Source organism: Chinchilla lanigera, unplaced genomic scaffold, assembly GCF_000276665.1.
Source record: "Chinchilla lanigera isolate Chin_1 unplaced genomic scaffold, ChiLan1.0 scaffold00103, whole genome shotgun sequence".
NCBI lineage: Eukaryota > Metazoa > Chordata > Mammalia > Rodentia > Chinchillidae > Chinchilla > Chinchilla lanigera.
The window spans coordinates 340,906-366,043 of record NW_004955504.1 but is presented as its reverse complement, the minus strand read 5'-3'; the positions used below and the strand labels follow the sequence as shown (position 1 = coordinate 366,043).

At 58.4% G+C, this 25,138-nt stretch overlaps 1 protein-coding gene across 12 annotated transcripts in view; it reads left to right on the top strand.

The window, feature by feature from the left end:
- LOC102024592 (tubulin polymerization-promoting protein) overlaps nt 1-24,889 on the top strand; it is a 74,896-nt gene extending 50,007 nt beyond the window's left edge. For 10 of the 12 annotated variants that reach the window (XM_013505879.1, XM_013505871.1, XM_013505880.1 and 7 more), the window contains 3 exons: nt 11,158-11,475; nt 19,765-19,918; nt 20,243-24,889. In XM_013505879.1, coding sequence (XP_013361333.1) covers nt 11,158-11,475; nt 19,765-19,918; nt 20,243-20,437 — 667 coding nt within the window. In that variant the 3' untranslated portion in view covers nt 20,438-24,889. Of the gene's footprint in view, nt 1-3,736; nt 3,846-4,043; nt 4,208-11,157; nt 11,476-19,764; nt 19,919-20,242 lie in introns of those variants that run through there. The other 2 variants (XM_005407009.2, XM_005407010.2) reach the window with 2 other exon arrangements.
- Nucleotides 24,890-25,138: the final 249 nt, after the last annotated feature.

Here is a 25,138-nt window from a genome sequence, read left to right as displayed (position 1 = left end):
AGGCTGGTCTCAAACTCGAAATGATTCTCCTGCCTCAGCCTCCTGAGTGCTGGGATCACAGGTATGCACCACGCCTGATGCAGCCAGAATTTCTGAAGCCTGCACCCACCACGGCCCTGGCACAGCGCACTTGCAGTGCCTGAGGAATGGTACTCAGGCAGAAGAGCATGTACTAAAGACACTCAAGGCTTCAGGGGTTGGTGTGGCCCCTAGAACCCACTGCCAGGTGCTGCAAGAGGCCCAACTTGGTGCCAGATGACCTCCCAAGATGATGCCAGGGTGTGAGAAGGGCTTGGCTGCCTGAGGGGCTAATGCAACTCAGGGTCTGTGAGGTGCAGATCTGGAGTAGGCCAGGTGCCCTGGGAGCTGTGTGGGCTCTGGGCTGGCTAGTTCAGGGGTGATTATTTCACCAGGACTCAGTTTTCCAAACATCTGTGGCTGCACTCAAGTAGCCCTGCATCAACCCTGTGAGGTCATTAGTGGTGCTGAAGGCAGGGGTTTAATCTTGGAGGGAACTCCGGAACGCTTTATAGGAAATTGTAAATGTTTTGATGGCGATAAACATGAAGCCAGTCCTAGTAAGTCCTCCTCCTCCTGTGGGAGCAGGATGAGCTCTGGAAGGCGCCTGGTGGAGTCTGGAGAGGGCCGACCAGGGTGTTAGGGGACCAGTGTCCGAGGGGGAAGCAGCACCTACCCAGCCAGGGCCTGCGAGGCCCCATGCCCCTCCTCTTCCTCCACCTCTTCCTCCTTCCCTCCTCCTCCGTTCCTCCTTCCCCCCGCTCCTCTTTCTCCTTGTGTTCCTCCCTCTCCTGCTCATCCTCCTCCTCCTTTTTCTCCCCCTCCTCCTCCTCTTCCTCCTCCTCTACTGAAGCAGGACGTGACCAACAGGCCCAAGGCTGCCCGTGGCTGGCCCCAGCTCGGCCTGCCAGATTGTCCACATAGGATGGACACCAAGAGATCAAACCTACCCAGAGCCTGCCAGTTGTGAAGGCTGTGGACAAAACCTGGAACTGAAGCACACCCCCACCACACCCCCATGAAATGGGCCAGGGTCTGTCCCTGCATTGAGGACATTCTCAGGAAATTCTTGTCCCTCAGATGAGGTCCCTGTGTGGAACTCATCCACCCTTTTCCTCCTCTAGGCAGGACCCAGCCCTGGTACTCTCCTCCCACCTACCCAGCCTGCAGTTCCCATGAAGGCAGATGGACCTGGAGCTGGCTCACCCTCACCCACATTCACCAAATGATCTGCACCGGCCTCAGGGGTATCTGCCCTGAAGAATCAGCCCCAACTGTACCCTGGATCCAAGTCAGGAGTGGGCCCCCAGGGACATAAGGCTGTCCCCAAAAGCCCTTCTGCCCTTTGTGTCTGGCACACCCACACCTAGCACACCACTGGAAGCTGGCTTGCACCTTGGGTAGACCATCCTCTATGCACTACCAGTGCCAAGGCTGAGTCCTGCAGCCTGGCTACATGATACTATTAGATTCTGGGATGGGAGAGGGTCCTGGTCCCCTCGCTGACATGAGGGTATGGCCTGGTCAGCAGCGGCCCCCATCAAAAGCTTCTGTCCACCTCCCCTGCCCTCTGCAGCAGAACTCCACATGGGGTCTTTGAAGACCCAGGCCCCCTCTCCTGCCTCCATCTGGCCTTACAGTATCTCCCAGGTCGCCGGAGAACTGGGCCACTAAGGCCTAGGAGATGCGACAGGACAGTTCCGTTAGCAGAGAGGAACCTGGGCCCAGCTGTCCACAGGAGTCACTTCCTATCAGTAACTCTAGGCAGACAGGCTCCCAGCTCCACAGGAGACCACATGCCACACTGCCCACTCCACATACCCCCTCTTGGAGAGCCGGTGAGGCCACCCTGAAACATGCGTGCCCCGAGGGCCCCACTGAGGGGTTGCACTCTGGCCCTCAGGCTCTGAATGAGCAAATAGCATTAGCAGCGGTGGGAAGGCAGGTGACCCATGTCACCAGACAGGGGTGTGGACATGTGTCCTCTGATGCCAGTCAGTCTGTGCTACTGGAGTGGAGCGGAGGCAGCCCAGGTCCTGTTTGGGGATGAAGTGCTGCAGGGCAGAGCCACCTGACACAGGGCTCACTAGCCAGGGGGCCGTAGCAAGTGGAAGCATCCTCCCATCCCCGGATCAGGATCTAACTTCTGGACTGGGGATGCCTGTGCCTGCTCGAGGTCATTACCAGTACCACTGAAGGCCCACCTCTCATGCAGTAACAGGCCTGTGCGCACATCCTTCACACACAGCCAGGAATGGTCCTCACGGACTGATCCGCAGCCTGCTCCACACGGCTGTCTGGAGCAGAGGTCCATCCCTGGTGTCCTCTTTCCTTCGCCTAGGGTTGTGCTCAGGCCTCCTTGGCAACCTGGACAAGCTGCTCTAGCACCTGCCCACCCCTCCTCTCCTCCCAAAGGCACCTTAGTGATTCTGCTCCTGAAGCCACTGTGACCTCCCCCTCTGATTTTATTGGTGAAATCAGTGCATTTGACACCTGTTTGGGGATGGGAGCGCTGCCCGGCTGCAGCGCACACACTGCAGGAGTGTTCTAGTGAGAAGCATTTTCAGTGCCTTGCACACAGAGCTGATCACCTCCACTGTGCCCAGGGCTCCTGAGACTGCTCGAGTGTCAGATCCTCAATCCAAACAGAATCCCGGGTCCCACAGAGAGCCCCAGGCAGTTCTCCTCTTTTCAAGTCTCCTGAGTCCTCTGTCTAGTGGGTGCGCTTCAGGACAGCAGGAATTAAACAGAAGAAAATTTTGTCTCCTTTGGAGCAGAAGGAACCAGAGGCTCTGAGAAGTGGAATGGGAGAGCGACCATTCTGGGGAGAAGCAATCTGCCTCCAAGGCCCACCTGTCTCCAGCCCATTCTGGCCACAGTGTCCGAACCATACCCAGGAAGAGGCTGGCCGGTCACATCTGGTACCCCAACACTCCTGCTGCCTTTGTTGCGCTGCCACCTGGCTGGGGTCTCAGAAGAAGCAGAGCTTGGACTCAGCAGCTGGGAGCCTGGAAAGAGCGGGGAACAAGGTTAGGGTCTGGGAGGAGGGTCTGCAGCCAGGGGAGTGAACCAGGGACCTGAACAGAAAGACCGGCGGTGGTCGCGGGGACTTTGCTTTTCGCCTGAGCCACAGGAAGGCTGAAAGAGACCCTCTGGGCGCTGGCCAGAGCCAGGGTCCTGAGCGCCGACCTCGTCCAGGGTGCCAGGGAACCCCAGAGCCAGCCTCTGCAGCAACCTGCGGGCCCACCCAGCCGGCGCCCCTTCCCACCAGCGCTGCGGGCGGAGCCACCGGGCTAGGTGTCCCGGATGACCGGAGCAGAAGCCCGGAGGCCGCCGCCGCAAGAGGACGGAGCGCGAAGCCCTTAGCGGGGGTGGCTAGTGCGGCCCTGCAGCCGCACCCCATTCCCTCCCAGCGCCGCACCCCCGAGGGCCAGGTGCGCCCGGTGCCCGCTCCCTGCCCCGCCTGGTTCCCACGCTGCGCGCGCGGCCGCGCCCTGCACCAAGCGGACCCGGGTACCCAGGCCTGCGCCCGCGGCCTTGTAAGGAAGGCGGTGGAGCGCGAGGGGCGCGTACTGGGCGGGGCTATAGACCTGGGGGGCGGGGCCTCTCTGGCTGGAGTGGGCGGGGCCTGGGGTATGGGCGGGGACAAGGGGCGGGTTGGGGCGGGTCTGCGGGTCTGAAGCGAACCCGGGGTGGGGCGGGGCGGGGTGATCCGGATGGGCGGGGCGATCCGGATGGGCGGGTTCGGGGCGGTGGCGGCAGAGCGCTCGGTCCCGGTCGGGCGCGCGGCCGAGTCGGAGGCGCCGCCGCAGTCTCTGGTCTCCGAGGTAAGCAGTGGGGTGCGGCCCGGCGGGCGGGGTCGGGCGCAGGTCGGCCACCCGGAGCCCTCGGCGCTGGGTTGCTCAGGGCCACGTTAGGGACCGGTCGTGACCCCGGTGCTGCGTCGGCCGGGGCAGAGGGGCGCGAGGAGCGCGAGGGGCGCGGCAGCCCAGCCGCAGCCCCGGCCCCGGCGCCGCGCTCCTTATGTAAACGGCCGGGGGAGCGCGCTGGGGTGGGGGCGGGGAGGTGCGCAGCTGTCATCGCTGCAAGTCTCGCAGGTGACCGAGACGCGGAGCCACCCGGCGGGAGCACGCTGTCCGCGCCTCAAGCCGTCGCGGTCGCCTGGACCCGGAGGCCCGCGGGGTCGGAGGTGGGATCCACGGCCTCGGAAAAATCCCTAGTCCGGAGCGGGAGGTGGGGTGTAGTGAAGCCGATGCTGTTGTTTTTTTCCCACAATCTCTTGGGAAATGTACAGATCCCCGGAGAATTACCTTAAGGAAATTTAAGGCGCCTGTCCCCGGGGAGGTTGGGGAGCAGTCGGGAGCGGCCCGTCCCCCTGGACACCTTCCTGGTCCCCAGACGCCGAGAAGAAGCTACTGCCGGAGGTTGCCAACCTCGGCGGCCTATTTATAGCAGCCGATACTGGTGAGACAGGCGGGGAGGAGGCTGTAGCCCATTTGGGCCTGCGAGCACCCTGGGGTGAGTGCAGCGCCCTCACCTAGCCATCCCAGAGTGGCACTTGTCCTCTCCCACTGTCCAGCAAGAGCTGTTTCCAGGAAGGAAGGGCGGAGCTGCCTGGGTGCATCTGGGGCTCTGATGGGTCCCCCGGCCCCTCCTGGGGGTGATCAGCGTCCTCCTTGTGGGGACAGCCACCACGCCCAGACCTCTGCATCCCTCAGCACAGCAACTACATTTCTCACCAGGGCATCCTGCCTGAGGCATCCCTCCCCACAGCACCCTCCACCACAGTAGACCCAAGGCATCCTCTGCCCAGGGCACTCCCTTGCCTCCTCTTAGCATCCCCTCATCCCAGCTCAGTAGCACCCTTCAGGAAGGGAGCCTCCTCTGGTCAGACCCTGGGAACGGCTTCGATTGGCCCTGCTGGGGCATGAGAGGGTAGGGCTGTGGTCAGCAGCCCCGGGAGCTTCATTCCCCACAGGAAGATGGCTTGCTGCTCGAAGCCCCATAAAAAAGCCCCATAGATACATACAGTGGCTGTCCCCAAATCTCACTTCCCAATCAAGATTTCATGTGCCTGGGTCCATAGTCTCTGTTTAAATGAGCAACAACCTTCAGGGATTTGGCTGTGAGCTGTAATGTCCAAATGCACAACTTTCTTAGGGGAGAAGTAGAAAAAGTCTTTTCACTTTTCATGAGGTGCTTCAGGCAGCTCATCTTACCTTGCCTCCCCTGCCAGCTTCCTGTGACTCACCTTCCCTGGACACCTGGCTGGGAAGGTGTCCGAGGCTTCCTCCTGGTGCCTGGTGGTCCAACGGCTCCAGCTCCCTCCTCTGCCTCCCCACACATCTGTCTGCAAGTGGGGTGGGTCTTGCTCATGGGCATAGTGGCATCACATACACCCACATCCCTGGACACTGGTGCAGGTTGTCATTCTGCTGTGCTCACTGATCTCAGCCACTGTATCTGTGTGGCATGACATGCTGCTCTGTGAACATGCCACTGCTCTTAACTTTGGTTGTTCCCTCGACTAGCCATTGAGCCTTCCCAACAGGGGTGGTTTGGAGCGTGTGGCTATGCTCCTGTCTGGTACATCTGCAGTTGGGGTTGGTGGACCCCGGGTAATGGATGTCTTCAGATTTAGGGGACAGGACCCAGTAGCTTTCCAAGGGGCTGGATGTTTGCCTTCCTGCCTTCCCTGTGCCTTTATAATTCAGCCACCCTTGGAGGCATGAGCCACCATCTGATGTTGGGCTTTTCTGCATCTTGCTGATTCTGCCTGTTGGACATTTGGCTATCCCTTCCTGTTGGGTTGTCTGCCCTTATCCTATCTGTCTGTGGAAGTGCTCGATGTATTCTGGGCAGGCCAGCGTTCGTCATGTATAACAGGTGTCTCCTACCCTGGAGTTTGCCTTCTCAGCCTCTTAATGCTGTGTTTTGGTGGACATGAGTTCTGATTTTGATCTGAGGAACTTTAGGGAGAGTACGCTTTGCGTCCTGGGCATGGACTGTGTTGCAAATGCATGCAGTTGACAGAGTTCCCTCGAGGGTCCTGTGCTGTGGGTCTTTCTCCATCTCTCTGTGCGTGTTTTCCTCGCTCCATACTCTGTACCTGGACACAGAATGTAATAGAAGGCAGGTGTCCTGTGGTTGCCCCCTGCTGAAAGCCCAGCCTGCTTGAGCTGACCCTGAGGCCCCTGGAGAACACCCACTCTTGTCCTGTCTGGCCTCTGGCACCTGTGCCTCCTCTCCATGGACTTGGCCTCTTCTGTACCCAGGAGAGGCTGCCACCTCTCCTGGTCACCATGCTGCGTCAGAGTCCCAAGGCCAGTGACAACACACACCAAATGGCTCCACACAACAGAAACCCCCCTGGAGCCAGAAGGCCAGCTCTCAGAGTGGGCAGGACCCCTTCTGGTAGACCTGGTGTCTCTGGCTTGTGGCCTGCACCGTTCTGGCTTCTTGTATTCCTAGAAAGAACCCCTGAGGCAGGTGATGTAAGAGCAGTGACAAAAGAGCAAAATGCCTTTCTCACGGTACTGGAGGCTGGAAGCCCGGAGCAGGGTGCCACAAGGTTGCTGCCTGCTTCAGGGTGGCTCTCTTCAGGATGCCCATGCTGCTGCATCCCTCGGCAATGAGCATCCTCCCACGGCTGGAGGCAGGAGGTGCTCAGTGGGGCCCTATGTGTTGGGCAGGGGACAGCAGCCTTTGTAGGGCTCCAGTCCCCGAAGCAGGTAGGCATCTCCATGGGGCTATGAAGTCCAAGGGGACTCTGCCACCTCCCAGGGGACTCAGAAGCTTGGCTACAGGACACCCACGCCCACACCAGGGACACTGTCGGCCTGAGCAGGCCAGGCACATGGCAGCTCCGGCCTGAGGAGCCGTGGTGATGGACCAGTCAGCACCCCCACTGCCATTGCTCCCAGGTCCTGGGGTAGGAAGTGTGGACCTATGCAAGCAGTGCTCGCTCCACCTTGCCCTCCCCCTGCCTGGGCACAGGAGCCAGCATGGGGTTTGGTTTCGTTCTTGGGTCACTGTGAAGGGCAGCAGCCCGGCTTTGCGGACCTGTCTAGGCCAGTGGCCCGAGCCAACTCGCAGGCTGGGCAGCCCAGTTACGCATGCAAGGCTGTTGGAGCCAGGTCTGGTCTTCTGGGACTCGCTCTGTGCCCAAGAGACACACAGCAGAAAATGCCAGTTTTGTGCCAGCCTGGGGAGCTCTCCCTGCCTGGGACGAGTGGCACTCACGTCAAGTGTCCAGGGAGGAGCGGGCAAGTGGCCGTGTCATGATGAAAATAAACAATGGCCAAAGGGCTGTGCTGTGCTCGAGTGGGCTGAGCTGGAGAGCCCCTTGGTCAGGGCAGTGCAGCCTGGTGTTGGGGCTCTGAGCCGCCTCTGTCCCCGTCAGAGCCTGGGCTCAGGGCCTCCCTGTTTGTCCCTGGGTCTCTGATCCCGGGGGTACAGATGTGAGGGGAGGGCTCTGGGGACACTGTCCAATTCTTCTCCTTGGTGCGCATTTCTCTCCCAGCCTCCAGGGTGCTGTGGTCTCCCCAGCTGGTGAGGGCCTTGGAACCCAGCAGCTCAGCCAGTGGTCACAGGAGACTTCTGCTAGGCCAGGCATCCCTTGGGGGGTCTGTGGCTCTGTGCCTGGATTTATTTGGGGGCAGTTTTCTCTGTGCTTCCCCACCCAGCCCATCACCATCAGCTTCCTGGGACCAGGCTGACTTGAAGCCGGGCACTTGAGAGAGGGCAGTCCCTGGGCTGCCAACCAGGGTCGTGTGTTAGGAGGGTCAGGAGAGGCGCCCCCTCCCTCTTCCTTTCCTCAACCCAGCATCCCGAGGCTCCAGCCACGGCTGACTTACTGCCCTTTGGAGCAGTGTCAACCCCGGCTGTGGGTTTCCCAGCTTCCTGCAGGCAGCGTGGCCCTGAATCAAGTGCCTCTGATACAGGTGCAGTGTTACTGGTTGTCCTTGCACAGTCCAGGTGCAGGGGGCAGGGTCCAGGGACTTGAAGGGGCTGGGGCTACTAGCCTTGTCCAGAGCTCCTCATTGTCCCCAAAGCCTGCTGAGGAGCCTGAGGTGGACAGGTGAGGACTGGCCCACCTGCTGGGTGGGCTCCCAGAAGCTCCCTGCCACCAACTCCCAGAGCCCTTACCCAGAAGGGCCCGGCCAGCAGAAGCAGGTGGTGATGACAGGGACCCCTCCACTTGATGCCATGGTGGTCGGCGAAGCAACAACACCCTGATGCGTCTGGCCACAGTGCAGGGCCTGGCAATACCTCCAGCACCTCGAGGAGGGGCAGCTCCACCCTGGCCCTCCAGGTCGCAAATCCCAGCCTCCCCCTCTTCAGGCAGGATTCTCCTGGGCACTGTCTGGCTCCTGCCATGCACAGACAGGAGGGCCTCGGGGCACCTACCCCCTCAGAAGGTCTAGGGCTGGGATGCGCACACACCTTCCAATGTCCCCAACCTGGCTGTTTCTCAATGGACAGTTTGCCTTTAGGTTCCTGGTAGGCAGCTGATACAATCACAGAGCACCCTCTCTGCCAAGACGTTTGAGAGCTGGAATTACCCGGCACCTGCGGGAGAGAGGGGTCTGACTAGAGATGTCTGTCTAATGTGGGCTCCTCCAGTGCAGGCCTCAAGGTGGGCTGAGGTTTGGGACAGCCCCCAGCTGGTCTGGTCCAGCACTGCCCAGGCATCCTCGGACACAGGGACGGAGGTTCCTGGGGAGGGTGGGCAGAGCCCTCGGGTCCTGCAGCCCAGGGCAGGGGTGGCGGCCTGTGGTGTGGCAGGGTCTCCACCTTCATGTAGCCTCCTCTGCCCACCTTGACTACAGTGCTCCAGCCCAGCCCGAGTGGGCAGAGCGGGGGCATGATAGTGAGAGGAGAGGGCATGAGGACCCTGGTAAGGACCCCTGTAGGCCAGGGCAGAGGGGCGGCAGTAGGTGTCAGAAAAAGGCAGAGGCACTGGATGGCAGGGAAAGCAAGACCTTAACCACCTCCATGCTGAGGGCACATAGCACCCTGTCTCAGGAAGCCACCTGATCACAAGCACCTGGTCCTGGTCAGGGACACCTGGTCCTAGTTACAAGGCACCCAGTCCCAGTTGTGGCGGAGCCAGTCCCAGTCAGGAGCACCTGGCCCCAGGCAGGGGGTACCTAGTCACAGTCACCTGGTCATAGTCATAGGCCTCTGCCTTCCCTGGACACCTGCCTGCTCACAGGCACCTGGCCCTGCTGTGGAGAGGGACACCTCCCTGACACCCCAACTTCCAGGCCTCCTGGAGTGGCATGCACTGAGGTCATTGGCAGCTGATGCCCTGGCCTCGAGGGGGGTCTGTCCTCTTCCAATTTTGCTTCATAAAGTTTTTCTCTAAGTTTTGCTTCAGCATTTTTTTTTTTCTGAAAATTGGGGTCTGTTTGGAGCAGGACGGCCTTGAGGAAATGTGGCCTGTGAGAGAGCCTGCTTGGCGGGGGGGTCCTCAGAGCCTTCTCTCCTATGAGTGGCTGTAATTCCACCTGCCCTGGCCTCCTCTGCCCTCCTCTGCAGATGCCAATCTGGTAACTCAGCCTTTCCCGCACCCAGTGGATCAGTTACCTGCGTCCCTGTGTCCTCCTCTTTACCCAAGGGAAAGTGGCCTTGCTGAGCCACTGAGCCCTGGCCTGGGCTGATGCTGGCACTGTCCTCTCCATGTCACCTGCTCTCCTTTGCTGCCATGAGGACAGTGGTGGGGGCTGGGCAGGAAGGGGTCTGCCAGCAGGTGGGCTGGTGGAGGCCAGGAAGGGGGTGCACACTGGGCACAAGGCCCAGCACAACCTTGCTGCTTGGGGACCCCTGAAATCACAGGCTAAAAGTAGAGGGGTTTGGGTGCATTGCTCAGGGCCAGGGTACACTCTTGGGGAGCAGAGCCTGGTGGGGGTGGTATGGCCTGCCTGGGGGAGTGGGCCGCAGGGTGGAGTTGGGGAAGGAGGGTGGCAGGGCTGTTCACCTCGGCATCCTCTTCCACACCCTCTAAATTCAGCTCATGCCTTTGACTTGCCTGGTGTCGTGTCACCTGCACCTCATGCTCAGTCCTCAGGCGCCAGGGTGTGGCCGAGGCGCCCTGGTCATCCCTGTGGGATGCTGGCTGCCTGGCCCCATGGTGCTCTGGCTTTCTGTCCTCCTCTGCCCTGGTCTGGTCTTGTCACAGGCTGACCTCCGCGTGTGCCCACTGATCTGGGAAGGCCCACGTGTGGGGACCTGGCCCTGGGGACCCTGCCTGGTGGTGGAGCCTCCTCTGGGTGGCTCTGGCTGTTCTGCAGACTTGGCAGCATCGCAGGTTCAGCAGGAGCCGTGGCCCCTGGTCCCTTGATGATGGAGGTCCTGCTTTGACCACTCTGAGGCTGAACAGGAAGGGGTTCTGTGACTCTCTGAGTTGGAAGGCAGGCATGGCACCTCCCCCCACAGACCTCTGTGTGTGCCCATGTCAGGAGCCCCTTCCTTGGGCAGGTGCTGGCCAAGGCCTAACCTCCTGGTGCCCATGGTGGAGATGTCTATGTGCCCCGGAGTTCCTGAGCCCTCTGGGGGCACTCAGCCCCAGGGGATGTCCACCTGTGTTGTGATTGCCAACTTGCTCAGTCCAGAGCACTGGGACTCTCCCTGAGGCCTGACACACGGGTCACCTCTCCAGGCCTGGAGAACCACATGTACCAGGTTTCTGGGTGCGCTCTTCCATATCCCCAGGGCCACCCCTCCCCTCCCTGACCGTGGCTTGGCCCTGAGGGTGGTAGCAGATGTCACATGGCTGGATGGACGCTGTTGGAGAGGTGGGCAAGATTTCACAAACCCCAGTGGCCCCCAAAGCAGCGGCGTACTATCGCACTCCCAGGGGAGACCACCAGACTGAGGCTGGTGAGGACGTGGTCCCCAGCCTGGAGCCCCTGGGCTGCCGCTGGCAGGTCCTGGTGCTGAACCCAGCAGCAGAATGACATTGCCTCCTGGGCACTTGGCTTCCAGGGGTCCTGGATTGTGCTGAGTCCTGCCTGTCCCCAACTGGCCACACCCAGGCACTTGCTGCCACCTGCAACATGAGTTTCCCCTCCTGTAGGTGGCTGGCTAGGGACAGGGACTGGGAGAAGCTGAGTGACTTTCTCTTCTCCTCCGCAGCAACATGGCTGATGGCAAGGCTAAGCCTGCCAAAGCCGCCAACAGGACTCCCCCAAAGTCCCCAGGGGATCCTGCAAGGGACAAGGCAGCCAAGAGGCTGTCACAGGAATCAGAGGGTGCCAGCGAGGGAGCTGCCGCCGCCCCGGAGCTCAGCGCCCTGGAGGAGGCCTTCCGGCGGTTCGCGGTACATGGGGACACGCGTGCCACTGGCCGGGAGATGCATGGCAAGAACTGGTCGAAGCTGTGCCGGGATTGCCACGTGATCGACGGGAAGAGTGTGACTGTCACCGACGTGGACATCGTCTTCAGCAAGATCAAGTGAGTGGTATGCGACTCGGGGGCCACAGAGGGAGCCCAGCGCACATTTCAGCTCTGCCTTCAGGTCAATGCTGGGAGCAGGGCTCCTGGAGCCTCTACGCCAGGGCTGTGTGCCGAGCTGCAGGCAGGCTCAGCCCTGGGTGTAGCGCTGGGGTCTGGCCATGGGGCAGCACTGAGCCCACTCGCGGGTCAGCAAGCAGTTCCTGGGCCTGAGTGGGGATGGCTCTGCCAGGGAGCCCCACCATGTGGCAGAGGTGGCTTGGGGACCCCAGCCCTGCCCCTGTCGCCTCTCCCCTCTCAGCTTTGGACTTCAAACAACAGCACAAAGAGCGAGCAGCCCCCGACATACCGCAGCCTCTGCCATCGTGGCCTTGTGCCACGATGTGCTCACACTGCTTCCTCTGTGTGAGCACACCTGTGTCCCTGGGGCGTGGCGGTGTGCAAGTGTGTGTCCCTTGGTTGTGTGTGTGTGTGCGTGTGTACGTGTCCAAGTCAGGAGTGTGTGCATGTGTATGTGTCCCTGGGTCATGGGTACATTTTGCGTGTGTGTAGTGGGCAGACATGCATGCGTGCGTGTGTGGCCCTGCATCACGGGCTCATGTGTACCTGCCTTTTTCCCTGCACACTGGGAAGCGTGTTGAGCCCTCACCCTTGTCACATTTCCTTGGGCTTCCCTGAGCTCCAGGACATCCTCTACCTGTCACAACCATCAACCCTGGGAAAAGTAATCATTCCCCAGGCCACTGCCCAGGGCTGTCCAGGTCCGCTGTGTGGAAGTGGCTCCACTTCAACCTGGTTCTGCTGGTGGCCACTGCTGGTGTGCCCCTGTGACTGCTGCCTTCCCTCCCAGTGGCCGTGACCTTCTCAAGGACTGGGCTGTCAGTCAGACCCTGTCTCCTGCCAGGCCTCACTCTCCATAGGCATCACCTCCTCTTCCAGCTGTGATGCATGACGTGGTCTTTGTGGCTTCCTCTTAACACTTTGCTGGGGGAAAGTTGGGTCTCCCAGGTGTGGTGAGGCCTTCTTGCCCATAGGTCACAGGTTGCTGTCAGGAGGCACAGGGGCAGCTGGGCAGGTGGGGTGGCCGAGCTGGGTGAGGGTGACTCAAGAGTGGATGTTGTGCTGGATGGGCTAAGCACTGCCCAGACAGGTCCCAGTGGTGGTACTCTCTAGGGGCTGTGTGGCGTGTCTGAGCCAGAATGTCCCCTTTGATGACCTGGAAGGCTGGCCCCTATGAGCAGCTGGAGGGGACTCCGTGAGGAAGCCGTGGGGACAGACCAGCCTTGCTCTGTTCCGAGCCATCACTGACTTCTTGTGCCGTCTGGTGCGGTTCAGCTGCTTGGAGATAGAGTGTGGCTCCAGGCTCAGGGTGTGTGGCCCTTTCCCCCTTCTGCCATGGCCAGCGTCCCTCTGCCCCTGAGGCCTGGGAGCCTTTGTAGGCACCAGCCGTGTTGGGGAAGGGTTGCTTGGGGACCCCGTGCCCTCTGAGGTGTGGCCCTGGGCTCCCAGCTCAGTGGTGGTGAGCCTGTGGCACGAGTGCGGCCACTGGCTGTTGTCACCGACAGCTCTAAGAGGTTCCCATCGCTGTCCAAGCCCCTCCCCTCCCCGCTTTATCCACAGCCATGCGGAGCAGAGCAGGGCAGTCCTGGGCAGCCAGGGCCTCGACACTGCCAGCAGCGGAGCCCCTTTGTGGATCGATGTGGGGGCCCAGTGCTTGCTGTCTTGAGACTCCTTGGTGACTGACACGTGACTTTGGGTCAGGCCTTCCTGTGAGCTTATGCCAAGGGGAGGCCTCCCTGGGCTCATGTCCTCAGACTTGTCACCGCGTGGGTCTGGGGAATAGACCAGCCCTGCTGTCCGTGAAATGGGTGGCCTCCAATAGCTTCTGGCCTTGCGTGTGGGCACGAGAGGATATCAGGCAGGGATGGAGGGTCCTGTGACCTGGCCTTTTTGGTGGGTTGGCCATCTGTTGGAGGGGAGTTACAGCCCGGGCCTCAATGATAGTGACTGGAGCCCCTGTGTGGTGGCTGGTGGCTTCCCAGCAGCTGGCCGTGGTGTGCAAGTGGTGAGGACACATGCTGCACTCCCTGGCCATGTCCTCATGCTGACCAGTGTCCACGCCCAGGATCAGAGAGACCCAAGGCTCTGCCCTTGGGAAAGCTTCCGGTGGAAGTGGCCTGTCCAGGGCTGGTCCCCTGGAAGGCCAGCTCCTCTGCAGCAGCACTGCCCTCCACACTGGCCTGTGTGCACATGCTGCAGGGCTTTGTTCCTGTTCCCTCCTTGTAGGGGCAGCCAGTGTGGTCCTGGTTCTCTTGGGAGATGTGCCCTGTGGGCACGAGGGCTCCACAAGTGAGTCCCACTGCAAGGGCTTTGGCTTGTAGATACCTGGGGGCTGAGATGTGGCCCACTCCCCAGTATGGAGCCTGGCTCAGGGGGTGAAGGCAGCAGAGTGGCAGCTGCAGCCTAACCAGGGCCCAGAGAGGGTTTAAGGCCATGATGTGGTCAAGGCAGCCAGGCTATGCCTTGCTGGCCTGGTGCCCAGTGGGCTGTGGGCATGTGGGGCATGTGTGTAGCTGGGCAACCTCTGATCAGGATAAGGAGTCTTCCTGTAGGACCCTGGCTCTCTCTAGGGTGGCCACCCTCTCCTCCTACACCCTTGTCCTGCCCTACCTGAACCTGGATTACTGGGTCCCTGTGACTTCCTCCCCCTAGAAGGCCCCAGCTCTGGGCAAGGCTCCCCCGACCTGGTCAAGGGGAGGGTCCCCTGACCTGGGTCCTTGTGACTCATTTCCCCCAAGGGATTCTTCTTCTGGGGAGGTCCCTTGACCCTCCAGGTATGCAGAAGCAAGAGACCCAAATGCATATCCTTGTCCCCAGGGAGAGGAGCACAGTGTCCCTGTGTAGGATCTGGAGGACTCTGACTCCAGCAAGGTCATGGGGCCCTGGGAAATGGTGATCCTTTCAGGGCCTTGGGGTCCTGCAGGAAGGGCCAGGGATGCTTGCCGCCAGGGATTTCCCTTCGATTTCTGGGAAAATGGGGGTGTGATGGCCAATGGTCTTGCATTTTGAGGAGTGGGTATCCACTGCCCCTAGAGGACCACAGGGACATCACAGAGGCCTTGCTTCCTCAGGGGCTGTGAGGAAGTCACCTAGATACTGTCAGGAAGTTGCAGATGCTGACAGGACTCGGGGAGAAAAACTCCAACTATTTCTGTTTTCGGGGCAGGTTGCCATGGCTTTGCAGGCGTGGCGCCAGCTGGGGTATCTGCAAGCCTTTGTTTAGGTCCTTGTCGCCATGGCAGCGCTTGTTTGTTTTGATGTTACTATGTGTTAAATTTTAAACAAATTTCTTGTGGCTCTGTACCAAGTTTTATGGAAGACTACTGTTAACCTGGACTGCCCCTTCTGCAGCGGCCGGATGGCCGTGCTAGACATCTGTGGGGAGCTGGGTGTGCGGCAGCCCTGAGTGGGGCCATGGAGACTGTGGGGCCACAGATGGCATGTCATGTGTGCATGTGTGGTGCCTGTGTGCACCACTGTATCCATACAGACCTGTGTGTGCGTGTGCATCTGTATGGGGCTGCGGGGAGGGGACACACAGGGGCCTGGGGGTGCTGTGTCACCCACGCCTCCTGCCTCAACCTGAAGCCACCTGGTGGGGAGGCCTTGTTGGACAGCGGCAGCCACTGGGCCCAGGTGTGACTGCTGAGCTTTGGACATCCTCTGTGGTGACTGCGCAGGTTTTCTGCCGACACCCTGCACCCTGTGGGGTCACCGGGGGTGGGCAGCCAAATGATCACAGGTTAGAAGGAAGCCATGTCGACAGCCACCAGCAGAGAGCGAGGCTGAGTGCTGACCCAGGCCTAGGCAGCTGGCAGGAGCCAAAGGGAACTGATAGTCAGGGAAACTCAGTACAGAAGCTGCTCCGGCCGATGCGGCCTTCTGCGCCTGGAGCAGAGTATTGTGGAGGTCTGCAGAGGGCTCCAGCCAACATGTGTATGGGCAGCTGTGGGAGGGCTGGTGCTGTGTGTGAGGTCAGCTGTCAGGAGGTTCCTGAAAAGCCAGGTGACAGGGACCGTGGCCAGGGCCCTGGGAGCAGTGTCCGCTCAGCCTTGCCCCACCATAACACCTGGGGCACCCTTGTGCCTTTCGGTGAGGGGCCTCAGAGCCCAGTACAGCCCCTGAGGACAGCACTGTGGCCTCCAGGATCACCCATGAAAGCTGCCCCCAGCTTTGAGTCGGAGGGACCTGGGCGCAGGCAGTGCTGTGGTCCTGTGGCTGGGAGCTTGTGGTTCTGCTTCTGCAGTGCCCTCTGGTGGCCACAGTGGCAGTGCAGGGCAGCCAGTGCTTCGGCCTGACCAGATTCCAGGGTTCTGGCCTCCACTGGGCGCCAGTCAGGCCAAGTGGAGCGTCTCGGCTGGGGATCAGGGCTGGGCCTGTAGCCTTGTGGTTCTTGTGAGTCTACAGTGACCAGGTAGAAACGGGTTCTGGTGACAGGTGTCCATCTCCTGCTCCTTGGCCTCTCTACCCATCTGCATGCAGACCCAGCCACCAGGGAGTCATGTGCATGACCTCAGGTGTGTGTCCATGGCTCACCTCTGCCCAGGCTGATGTCGGGTGGGGACAAAGGCAGCTGACCTCCAGGACACCTAGGGGAGGTGTTGATCCTGACCCTGGCACAAGGAAAATGAGACCTTAGGAAGACCTAAGGATGGGTCTGCACTCCTGGCCCAGGGAAGCAATGCTGTGGTACCAGGTGTCCCTCCATGCAGGCTGGTGACAGCTGGAAGCCAGACCTGTGGACCTTGGGTGGCCATCACAGGGCCCCTGAACAGTGCCTGGGGCCAAAGTGGGGCCATGGCTGTCACTGCGCAGCTTCTTGGCCCTGTGGACATTCCACCTGTCAGCTGTACCGAGAATCCCCCTGCTGTTTCCTGAGATGAGGACATTCTAGGACCTGCATTTCCTGTGTGCTCTGGCTGGTCTGGTTATTGAGAGGGAGCAAGGAGGTTTTGACAGGGCCCTGGACCCCCGCCCCCAGTGTCAGCTCTGTCCTGGTAGGGTCCCTTGGCTGCAGACAGGGCCCACTGGGCAGGAGGCAGAGGTGGTGACTCCAAGGGGTGACTGGCTCACTGGGCCTCCTGAAACACTGTAAGAATTCAGAGCCACAGGTCAGGGACAACAGCCTAAGGCCAGGTCAGGTACCCCAGCCCCCCAGAAGGGCTTCCCGCAAGGTGCATCCCCACCATCCTGGGGTTCATGCTTGGTGCAGTCCTGCTCTCTGCCCCTCAGGAGCCCCAGTTTTCCCCTCTGGAACCACTTGGGGGCCACTTCTGCAGGTCCAGATCTTTCCCAAGTCATCTCAATCCTCTAGTCTTTGGATGCTGGGTCCCTTTGCAAGATGCCCGTGGGAGGCCAGGTGCAGCTGTGGTGGGTGACCTTGGGCCACACCTCTGTCCTCAGGGTCTGTGCTCTGAAGCCCCTGCCAGGACGCATGTCCCCCAAAACCCAAGCAGGCACCATGCTGGCCCAAGGATGCAGGGCCTGGAGAGCAAGCCCAGGCTGAGGGAGCACCCAGTGCGAGCGAGGCCACATCCTTTGGGCCAGGCTGGAGCCCTGGGGACACCTCTGATCTCAAAGGCACTGTAGAAAGGCTTGGTGTCAGGAGAGCCTATAGCAGGTCACATGTCTCCGAGAAAAGAGAGGCATTGTCATTCTGGAACTCGCTGGGGACTGCTTTGGGCAGGAGTTTCTGTGCCCTGCATGGAGCTCTCCATGACCCAGGCCAGTACCAGGGCTCCCTCTCCCCAGCAGCACAGACATACTTGTGGGGACACAGGCTCCATGGGGACTCAGTGCTGGATGCCTGCTCTGAATGTGACCTCTGACGGGGGAGCCCCTGCCAAGGTCCCATCCCCCCTGGTGGTGCCTGGTGCAGGGGCTGCCCCGAGGGCTGGGTGTCCTGGTGGAGGGTCACCAGTCTGGCTGCTGGGCCTGGCATCCATGTTGGCCTGGGCAGGGCCAAGACTAGGAGACAAGAGGCCTTTGATGGCCCAGGACAGAGTGTCCCTGGGGGCCTTGGGTCAACACCCCACCCCAGAGCCCAGAGAGGAGGAAAAGACTGTCACTTCCAGGCACCGCTGGGCTGCAGGACCAGCTGCTCCAACAGAGAGCCACCCAGTGGCCACAGGGAGCAGCTGGTGTGTGTTGGGGCTCAGAGCCGAGAAACTGGATCCACCCTGACATCATGTGACCACGGAGCCCCTCCATCCCATCACAGATGGTTCTAGAGTATTCTAGGAGCACACGTTGTACTAGGCGGCTGAGCGACCCCATGGCCACCTGATCCAAGCGTGAGGTCTCCGTGGTCCTCCCAGGGCCTGTGGGTTTCCACAGGGGCCCATCCCCTCCATCCCGGCTTTCTTCCTGGCCCTCGCCATGGGGTGTCTGGTCAGAATGTCCCAGGTCTTCAGGACACAAGTGAATCCTCCAGCTGCTGGTGAACATGTGGGCTCCTGGGGACTGTGTGGTGGCATCTTCATGTCTGGGGTCCACTGTGCCGTTGTACATACTGGTTTGTCCTTGGGTTGCTGAGTGGTCTCACGGAACCCAGCATTTATCCAGCCATAGTTGAAGGACATGTAGGTTGTTTTCAGGCTTGATGTGAGTAAAGTCAGGACAGCATTCTTATGTGGGTTTATGTGAGTGCGTCAACCTTTATTTGTCTTGAGTAAGAACGCAGAGGTGGCGCTGCAGGGTCTTCTGAAGTACCCTGGGATGGAGCATGCGGCTCTGATCCTCGGCTCAAGTATGGCCAGTTCTTCGATGGTTCTGACCACCCTGTATCAGACAGCATGGCACCTCTGCCTCCCTCCCTTATGTCTTCTCTGGAGAGGTGAAAGTCCTGTAACTGCCTGTTGTTCACCCTGAGGTGTTTTTTTTTTAAACTGTTGAGTATTAAGAGTTCTTTGTGTATTTTAGATACATTTTATTTTTTAATCAAGTTTGTGTTTTACAAATACTTTCTCCCAGTCTGTGGCCTGCCTTGTCTTCTTCTTCATGCTGTCTGAACAGCATAGTTTGAAAATTTCGGTAAAGTTTGATTCATCCATTTTTTTCATACGGGGGTGTTTTGATAGCATTTCTAAAGAAACCTCTGCCTAACTCAAGGGCAAGCAGATTTTCTCCTAGGTGTCCTTCCATAAGTTGATGAAGGCCCCACCGCCAGGACTGGGACCTGTTCTGGGTTCATTCTGCAAGCAGGCCAGAGTGTGGAGAGAGTGTGGGCTGTGTGTGTATGCAGGGGCCCCAGCTGTCTTGCTGTTTGCTGAGACAGTCCTTTCTCTCTGGCTTGCCTCTGCACCTTTGAAGATCAGCTGGCTTCAGTGTGGAGCCGCCCTGGACACTGGGCCTCGTCAGTACTGTATTATCACTGGAGCTTTGCAGCACATCTGGGAACCCCATAGCATCAGTCCTCAAGTCACTCTGGCTGTGCCAGGTCCTCTGCTCATGGCTGGCTGCACAAGCCCTTGTGGGGGTTGTATGCAGCCAAGGCCCCGAGTAGGCCCAGGGAGTGGCCCTTCCCAGCCCTCTGCAAGGACCTCTGGTACCCCAATGCCATGCAGAGCCTCATCCACATCATCTTGTGTCAAAATACTGAAAACACATCAATGTAGATTAGCTGGGGTGGGTCCAATTCAAGTAGAAATCTTTTCTTTAAGTAAAATTACAAAGATGAAGGACAACTTCAGAGTTTTTTTTTTAAAGTGCCTGTGACCTCCAGAGGGAGGAGTCTATGCAATCCTGGGATGTGGTGGATGATGTGTAGTAGCCAGGTGCTCATAGGGCCAGCAGCTCTGCTCAGGCTGTTGCAGCTGGAAGTGACCCTGGTCCAGGGAGGGGCCTGGGGGTGCAGGTAGTGGCTAGGGGAGGCAGCCTCTCCTGATTGTGCCCTCAGGCTCCATCAGCAGCCCCAGCACATGGCTGGGCTCTTCTGGTCCCCGGGTCCAGTTGTGGTGACCCTGGGCGAGAAGGGCTCCTCTCCCACAGTTCCCTGTGTGTTCAAGTGGAGGGCAGTAGTGCCCTCCCTGTAACACGACTGTCCTGGTGTCTGGTGGCTTACGAGATCACGCTTCCTCAAAGCTCTTTCCACACAGTTTGTGGTTGCTGTTCACCCATGGCCTTTGCCTACTGCAGTCACCATGGAGCAAAGCATGGGGCAGGACACTGGCTAGGCTGTGGGTCAGTTCCCTAGGCTCGGTCATTGGCTTACGGGCCTGCCACCCACAGGGGGAAATCCTGCCGCACTATCACCTTCGAGCAGTTCCAGGAGGCACTTGAGGAGCTGGCTACAAAGCGCTTCAAGGACAAGAGCAAAGAGGAGGCCGTGCATGAGGTGCACCGGCTCATCGAGGGCCGGTCACCTATCATCTCAGGGGTCACAGTGAGTTGCGGGGGCATGGGGGGAGGGTGGGCCCTGGAGGGTAGGGTGGGGCCTGGCTGTCCTCACTGTCCCTGCCCTGGGGAGGCCACAGTCAGGTAGTACCTGGAGGTTAGCACTGCATAAACAGCGTTAGCAGCATGGGCAGAGTGGCAGCTCATATGCAGGGCTGACCTGGGTCAGGAGAGGCAGCGCCTCATCTGGACATACAGCCAAGGAGGCTCATGCCCTCATTCACTCTACCTGTCCTGGGGCAGGTGGCAGCACCCCCACCCCACCCTTGCAATGGGCTTACAGCAACACTGCCCCCCTACTCTTCTCTTGCAGAAAGCCGTGTCCTCACCCACCGTGTCACGGCTCACAGACACAACCAAGTTCACAGGCTCCCACAAGGAGCGCTTTGACCCATCGGGCAAGGGCAAGGGGAAGGCTGGCCGCGTGGACCTGGTGGACGAGTCGGGCTATGTGCCCGGCTACAAGCATGCAGGCACCTATGACCAGAAGGTGCAGGGAGCCAAGTAGCCTACACCGATGCTGTGGACACTGCAGGTGATAGCCGGGAACTCACACCCATCACACTTCATTACATTCCTGTGCTCAGCAGGCAGAACTCAGAGGAAGCTGAGGCCAGGCAACTGGGGACGACACCCAGGCCTGACACCCAGGCCTCCCACTGGAGCACCCCACACTTGTCTCAGACCTGACCCTTCCTTATGCGCCTGCAGTTTCCAAACTGTTTCCCAGGATCTCATCCCACTGGCCACCTGGCTTGCAGGTGAAAGGGATTGTGGGAGCTGGCCAAGCGTCGGACCAGTGGGCAGAGCCTGTCGGAGGCCATACTGACCCCAGCAGGCAGATGCTGTCCAGGAGCCTCTATGGCAGCAGGAGCTGATGAACTAACCAACAGCACAGATCAGACTGGGCCCATATCTGGCGCCACAGGGCCCTTTGTGCTTTCTGAACAGAGGGTTCAGCCAAGTTTCCTGGTAGCCACAGACAGCAGACTGCACAGGCACATGCTGGTGTGTGCTCTCACACACATAGTATCTGTGCCTATGGACCAGGTCCATGCCGAGGGGAAAGGGAAGGCTCCTTGTTTGACCAGGGCAGTTTTCAGTTTGCTTTTATAAGAAGTGACAAGAGATGGTGACTGCATGCCTGTTCTCAGAGCTGTCAGGGAGATTCAGAATGTCTAGCTGTTGTGACCTCCTTACTTGTCTCTGTGTCCCTGGGGGGGAGACACATGATGCTGAGTCATTTGGTGCAGGGTGGGCAGAGCTGCTCCTGCCATAACCTACACTGCTGCCTACTGAGCTCATGGGCCTCCCTCAGCCACTGCCTGGGCCCTAGGGAAGTCACAGTCCCCCCGTTTCACGCTCCCTACAGGGCAGCATTCTAGGCAGCATGCCCAGCCCAGGGAAGACGCCTATGCCCACTCACCCGCATGCACAGTGGGCCTCCGCTCATCCACCCTGCAAGGGCACCATGTGTAGCCTGCCTTCAGCACTGCACCTCCATGACGGCCAAATGGTCCTCTATCCCAAGGAGGCTGTGGTGTGGGCCACCCGTAGTCAGAGCAGCCATGGCCTCAGCTGTGATATGTGGGGCTGGGCCTGGAGAGGGTCCACATGGCCTCAGAAATTCCTCACGGGAGTTGGCCTGCCCTTAGCCAGTCTCATTCCACCCAGGGAAGGTGGCTGCTCAAGGTGAGCACCATTTTCCTGCACATGGGCCTGTCCCACAACACAGGCAGCAGCTGACCCTTCCTCACAGCCACAGCATTCAACTGCCTTCCCAAGAGTGCTTGGCCCACTGAGTGAAGCAGGGTCCTGAGGGTGCCACACCCCGCCAGAAAGGGGCTATCTGGAAAGGCCCGGCCCTGCAGGCAGGCAGTTTCCCTTGGAGGTGGGAGATCATGGTGTCTGGCATATGAGACTGAGGAGTCATGGCTCTCAAACAGATGCCAGCTTACTGGGCTGGGGAAAGACAGGCAGGCCACAGACCTCGCGCTGTGCTCCTCACTGACCAAGGCTGGGCTCCTGTGTAGAAGCTAGAGGCAAAAATAATGCATAGGAAACATTTGAGACAACTCTGAAGGTGCAGTGTTTAATCTCACAACCCCCAAAAGCCCTTGTGTTCAATGCCAGTGACCTTCATTAGTGGTCACTACGAGGGCCCCAATCTACTTCATCCCATCCCACACCCCAATGGCTCCTGCTCTCTCTGGCACTGTGGTCCTCAAGAGGCCCCATTGGCTGACATCTCTCGGTGTGAAGCTGCTGTTCTCTTCTGCCCATCCACAGCCTGATCCTCTCTGACAGCTGAGTCACACAAACCTGACCTGAATCCAGCAGGAACTCAGCTCCAGGAGCTGGGCTAATGTGCCTGGATCAGGGTGGTGTTTGGAGCCCCATGCCGTGCAACAGTTATGGATACACCCCTAGAAGCAAGATGCAGAACTTGAGGTGCAGGGCACCAACCTATCTCTTGCTCAGTGGGTTGTCATCAGGCAAGAGTGATCTCCATGTGAGCACCCAGACCACATCAAGGGCTGCTGCCTGGGAGGACAGTAGAAAGTTGAATCTAAGCAAAAGAAACAACACAAGTGCCCATCCTGAGGGCACCCACCAGCCTCATGGGGATGAGGTCCTATCAGACTGGTCACCTGGTCCTGGTGGTCAGCACCTCATAAGGCCCTCTGCCCAGAGCCGCATGGAGAAGCTGAGTGGCTGGTCCACAGGTCCTGGGTCCATCTCAGGCCCCTAAGGTGAGCTCTTTGACAGGAAAGGACCCTTCACATCTAGAGAATTTCCAGAATGTATTCCTCTCGGTTTTATGATGAAAATCAAGTTGCTGTGCTTTGGTGGCCCTCCCTGTCCTGGCCTAGAGCCTGAGTGCCCTTGGGCTCCTGGAAGGAGAGCCCCCAGTCCAGGCTCTCACCACATGGCACTCAGTGCATGAGGTGCATGTGTCAGACAGTCTCCCTTGTATCCCTTCCCTGTCCCCAACAGGTCCCAAGGTTTCCTCAGACACGTGTGGGTGAGGACGGTATCCTTCTCCAGTCAGTTTCAAAGCATAGCTTTGAAAACACATACTCCATCTCCATCACTTAGCAAGGAAGTGGTAGTAAAAATTAAATTGTGAATACTCAATGGTCACCACACTGTCAGTTTAAATTGTAGAATTCATCATGGCATCTGTGCGTATCTGCTGAACAAAGAACATCTGCGTGGGCTCCAACTGCACTATATAAAACATGCATTTCTCTCAGTCCGTGAATATTACCAACACACAGGCAAAGTGTGTGCTGCATGTTTATGTCATACCAATCAGCTTCTACTTACATGGTTCAGTAGAGATAAATGTCTATCCACAAGAGAAACTGCATAGCATGCAAACCCAAGACAAACATGTTCGCTCAAGAGGTGTCACCTGGGAGCAGGGACAGATTCTGTCAGGAGCTGACACCCCAGAGCAGGGACAGACTCTGTCAGGAGGTGACACCTGGGAGACAGGGAAAGGTTGTCAGGAGGTGACATCTCTGAGCAGGGACAGATTCTGTGGGGAGGACACCCAGGAGACACGGACAGATTACGGGGGTTGGGGGACAATGTAGATGGTGTCTAAGTATCAGGGAAGGAGGAGGATGGAGTGTTGGGGAATACTGATCCTAGCAGAATATTTTTTTAATGCTATAGTATAAGCAACTAGTTAGTGGTCAATAACATAGTTTTATGAAAAGCGAAGCTCGAATTACATGTTTAAAATATAGCAAAAACTTATATTTATACTGGAGTATTTTTACACCTTTTAATACCCTAGTCTTCTGTTTGGGGCAGGTGAGAGCCAGATATAGGTGAGTTTGGAAAGGCATGTGTGGTGGTTCCACTTGTGTTTCCTGCCCCTACCCATGCCTGTCTGCTGCCTAGCCCTGGTCCCAGTGGCTGATGGGTTGGGGTGGGCATGGGCAGCTCACTCCTCTTACCCTCAGCAGCCCTGGGCTGCTAGGGCTGCCACCTGTTTTTATGAATAAAGTTTTATTGGCACATGGCCACAGCCATAGGTTTACAATGTCCATGGCTGCCTTGGCACTGCGACTGGAACAGGGAGGGGCTGAGACAGATGCTATGGCCCAGACACCAACAGTATTTAAACCATCTTTCCCTTTATAGGGAAAACGTGCCCGCCCATCTGGCTTACTTCCTCCTACAGAATCATACATGAGCTGGCTGCTCCCTGGCCTGCAGCACACAACACCACATGGGGATACTTTGTCATCATCTGTTCAGTACAAGGGTGACAATTCAGCTGTACTGTGAAGTTACTATTATTAAGGCTACACTGTCTTTCAAACACTGAACCCCAACAACTTTCCTCCTCTGACTTACTACTGAGCACTCTGAACTCCAGTGGTTCAAGGGTGTGGCCTTGTTCGTAGGCATGTGACAGGGAGTCATGACAGGCATTTTGAAATGCTTAAGTTAACTCACTCACTCTTTTAGACCTCTTAAAAAACTCAGCCAAGCCAAACAAAGGAAACTTGCACAACTTAAACTTGAAAGGGATAATATGCTACTAGTTTGTACTAAGTTTTTTTCAAGAAAGGGAAACAAATTTATATATATATATATGCAATATATTTTTACACTGTTTTATTAATGTTAGGGAATACAGAGCGCATCACTTCAGCAGTGTGTTGGGTAACGTTGATGTACTGGGTGTTCCAACTCAGAAAGGCACTTCTGCAGGTGTCCAAACCACACTCACCAGGAACATCTATGGGGTCCAGTGGCCCCACTGTCCCTCCCACAGAGTTCGAGGCATTGTGTCACCTGTTGGACTTGCTCTCATGGCCTGGCTTGTAAACCATTAGTGAAACAGCTCGTGTCTGTTTGCATATCGTTCCTCGTGTGTTTGCTGTTAACATTGTGTGTCAAATTGGTAAAGTGATGAATAAAGATGTTAGAATGTGGATTTCTCTTTTCCTCAAAGTACAAGTACATACAGTAAGTGCTAGCAGTCATCATCTCAGGCAGTTGGGCCTTGAAACACACAGGCACAGCATATAAACAAAATAGGACCCCCAAAAGGGACAGCCAGAGGAAGGTCTGCGTTGGAGTTCAAAAAACAAGTGCCTCAGGTCACCTGCACCCCAGGGAGCTGCTGGCTTCCTGGCTTAGACAGGAGCACTACTGACCCAACCTCAGGATGGGGCTGGTGGAG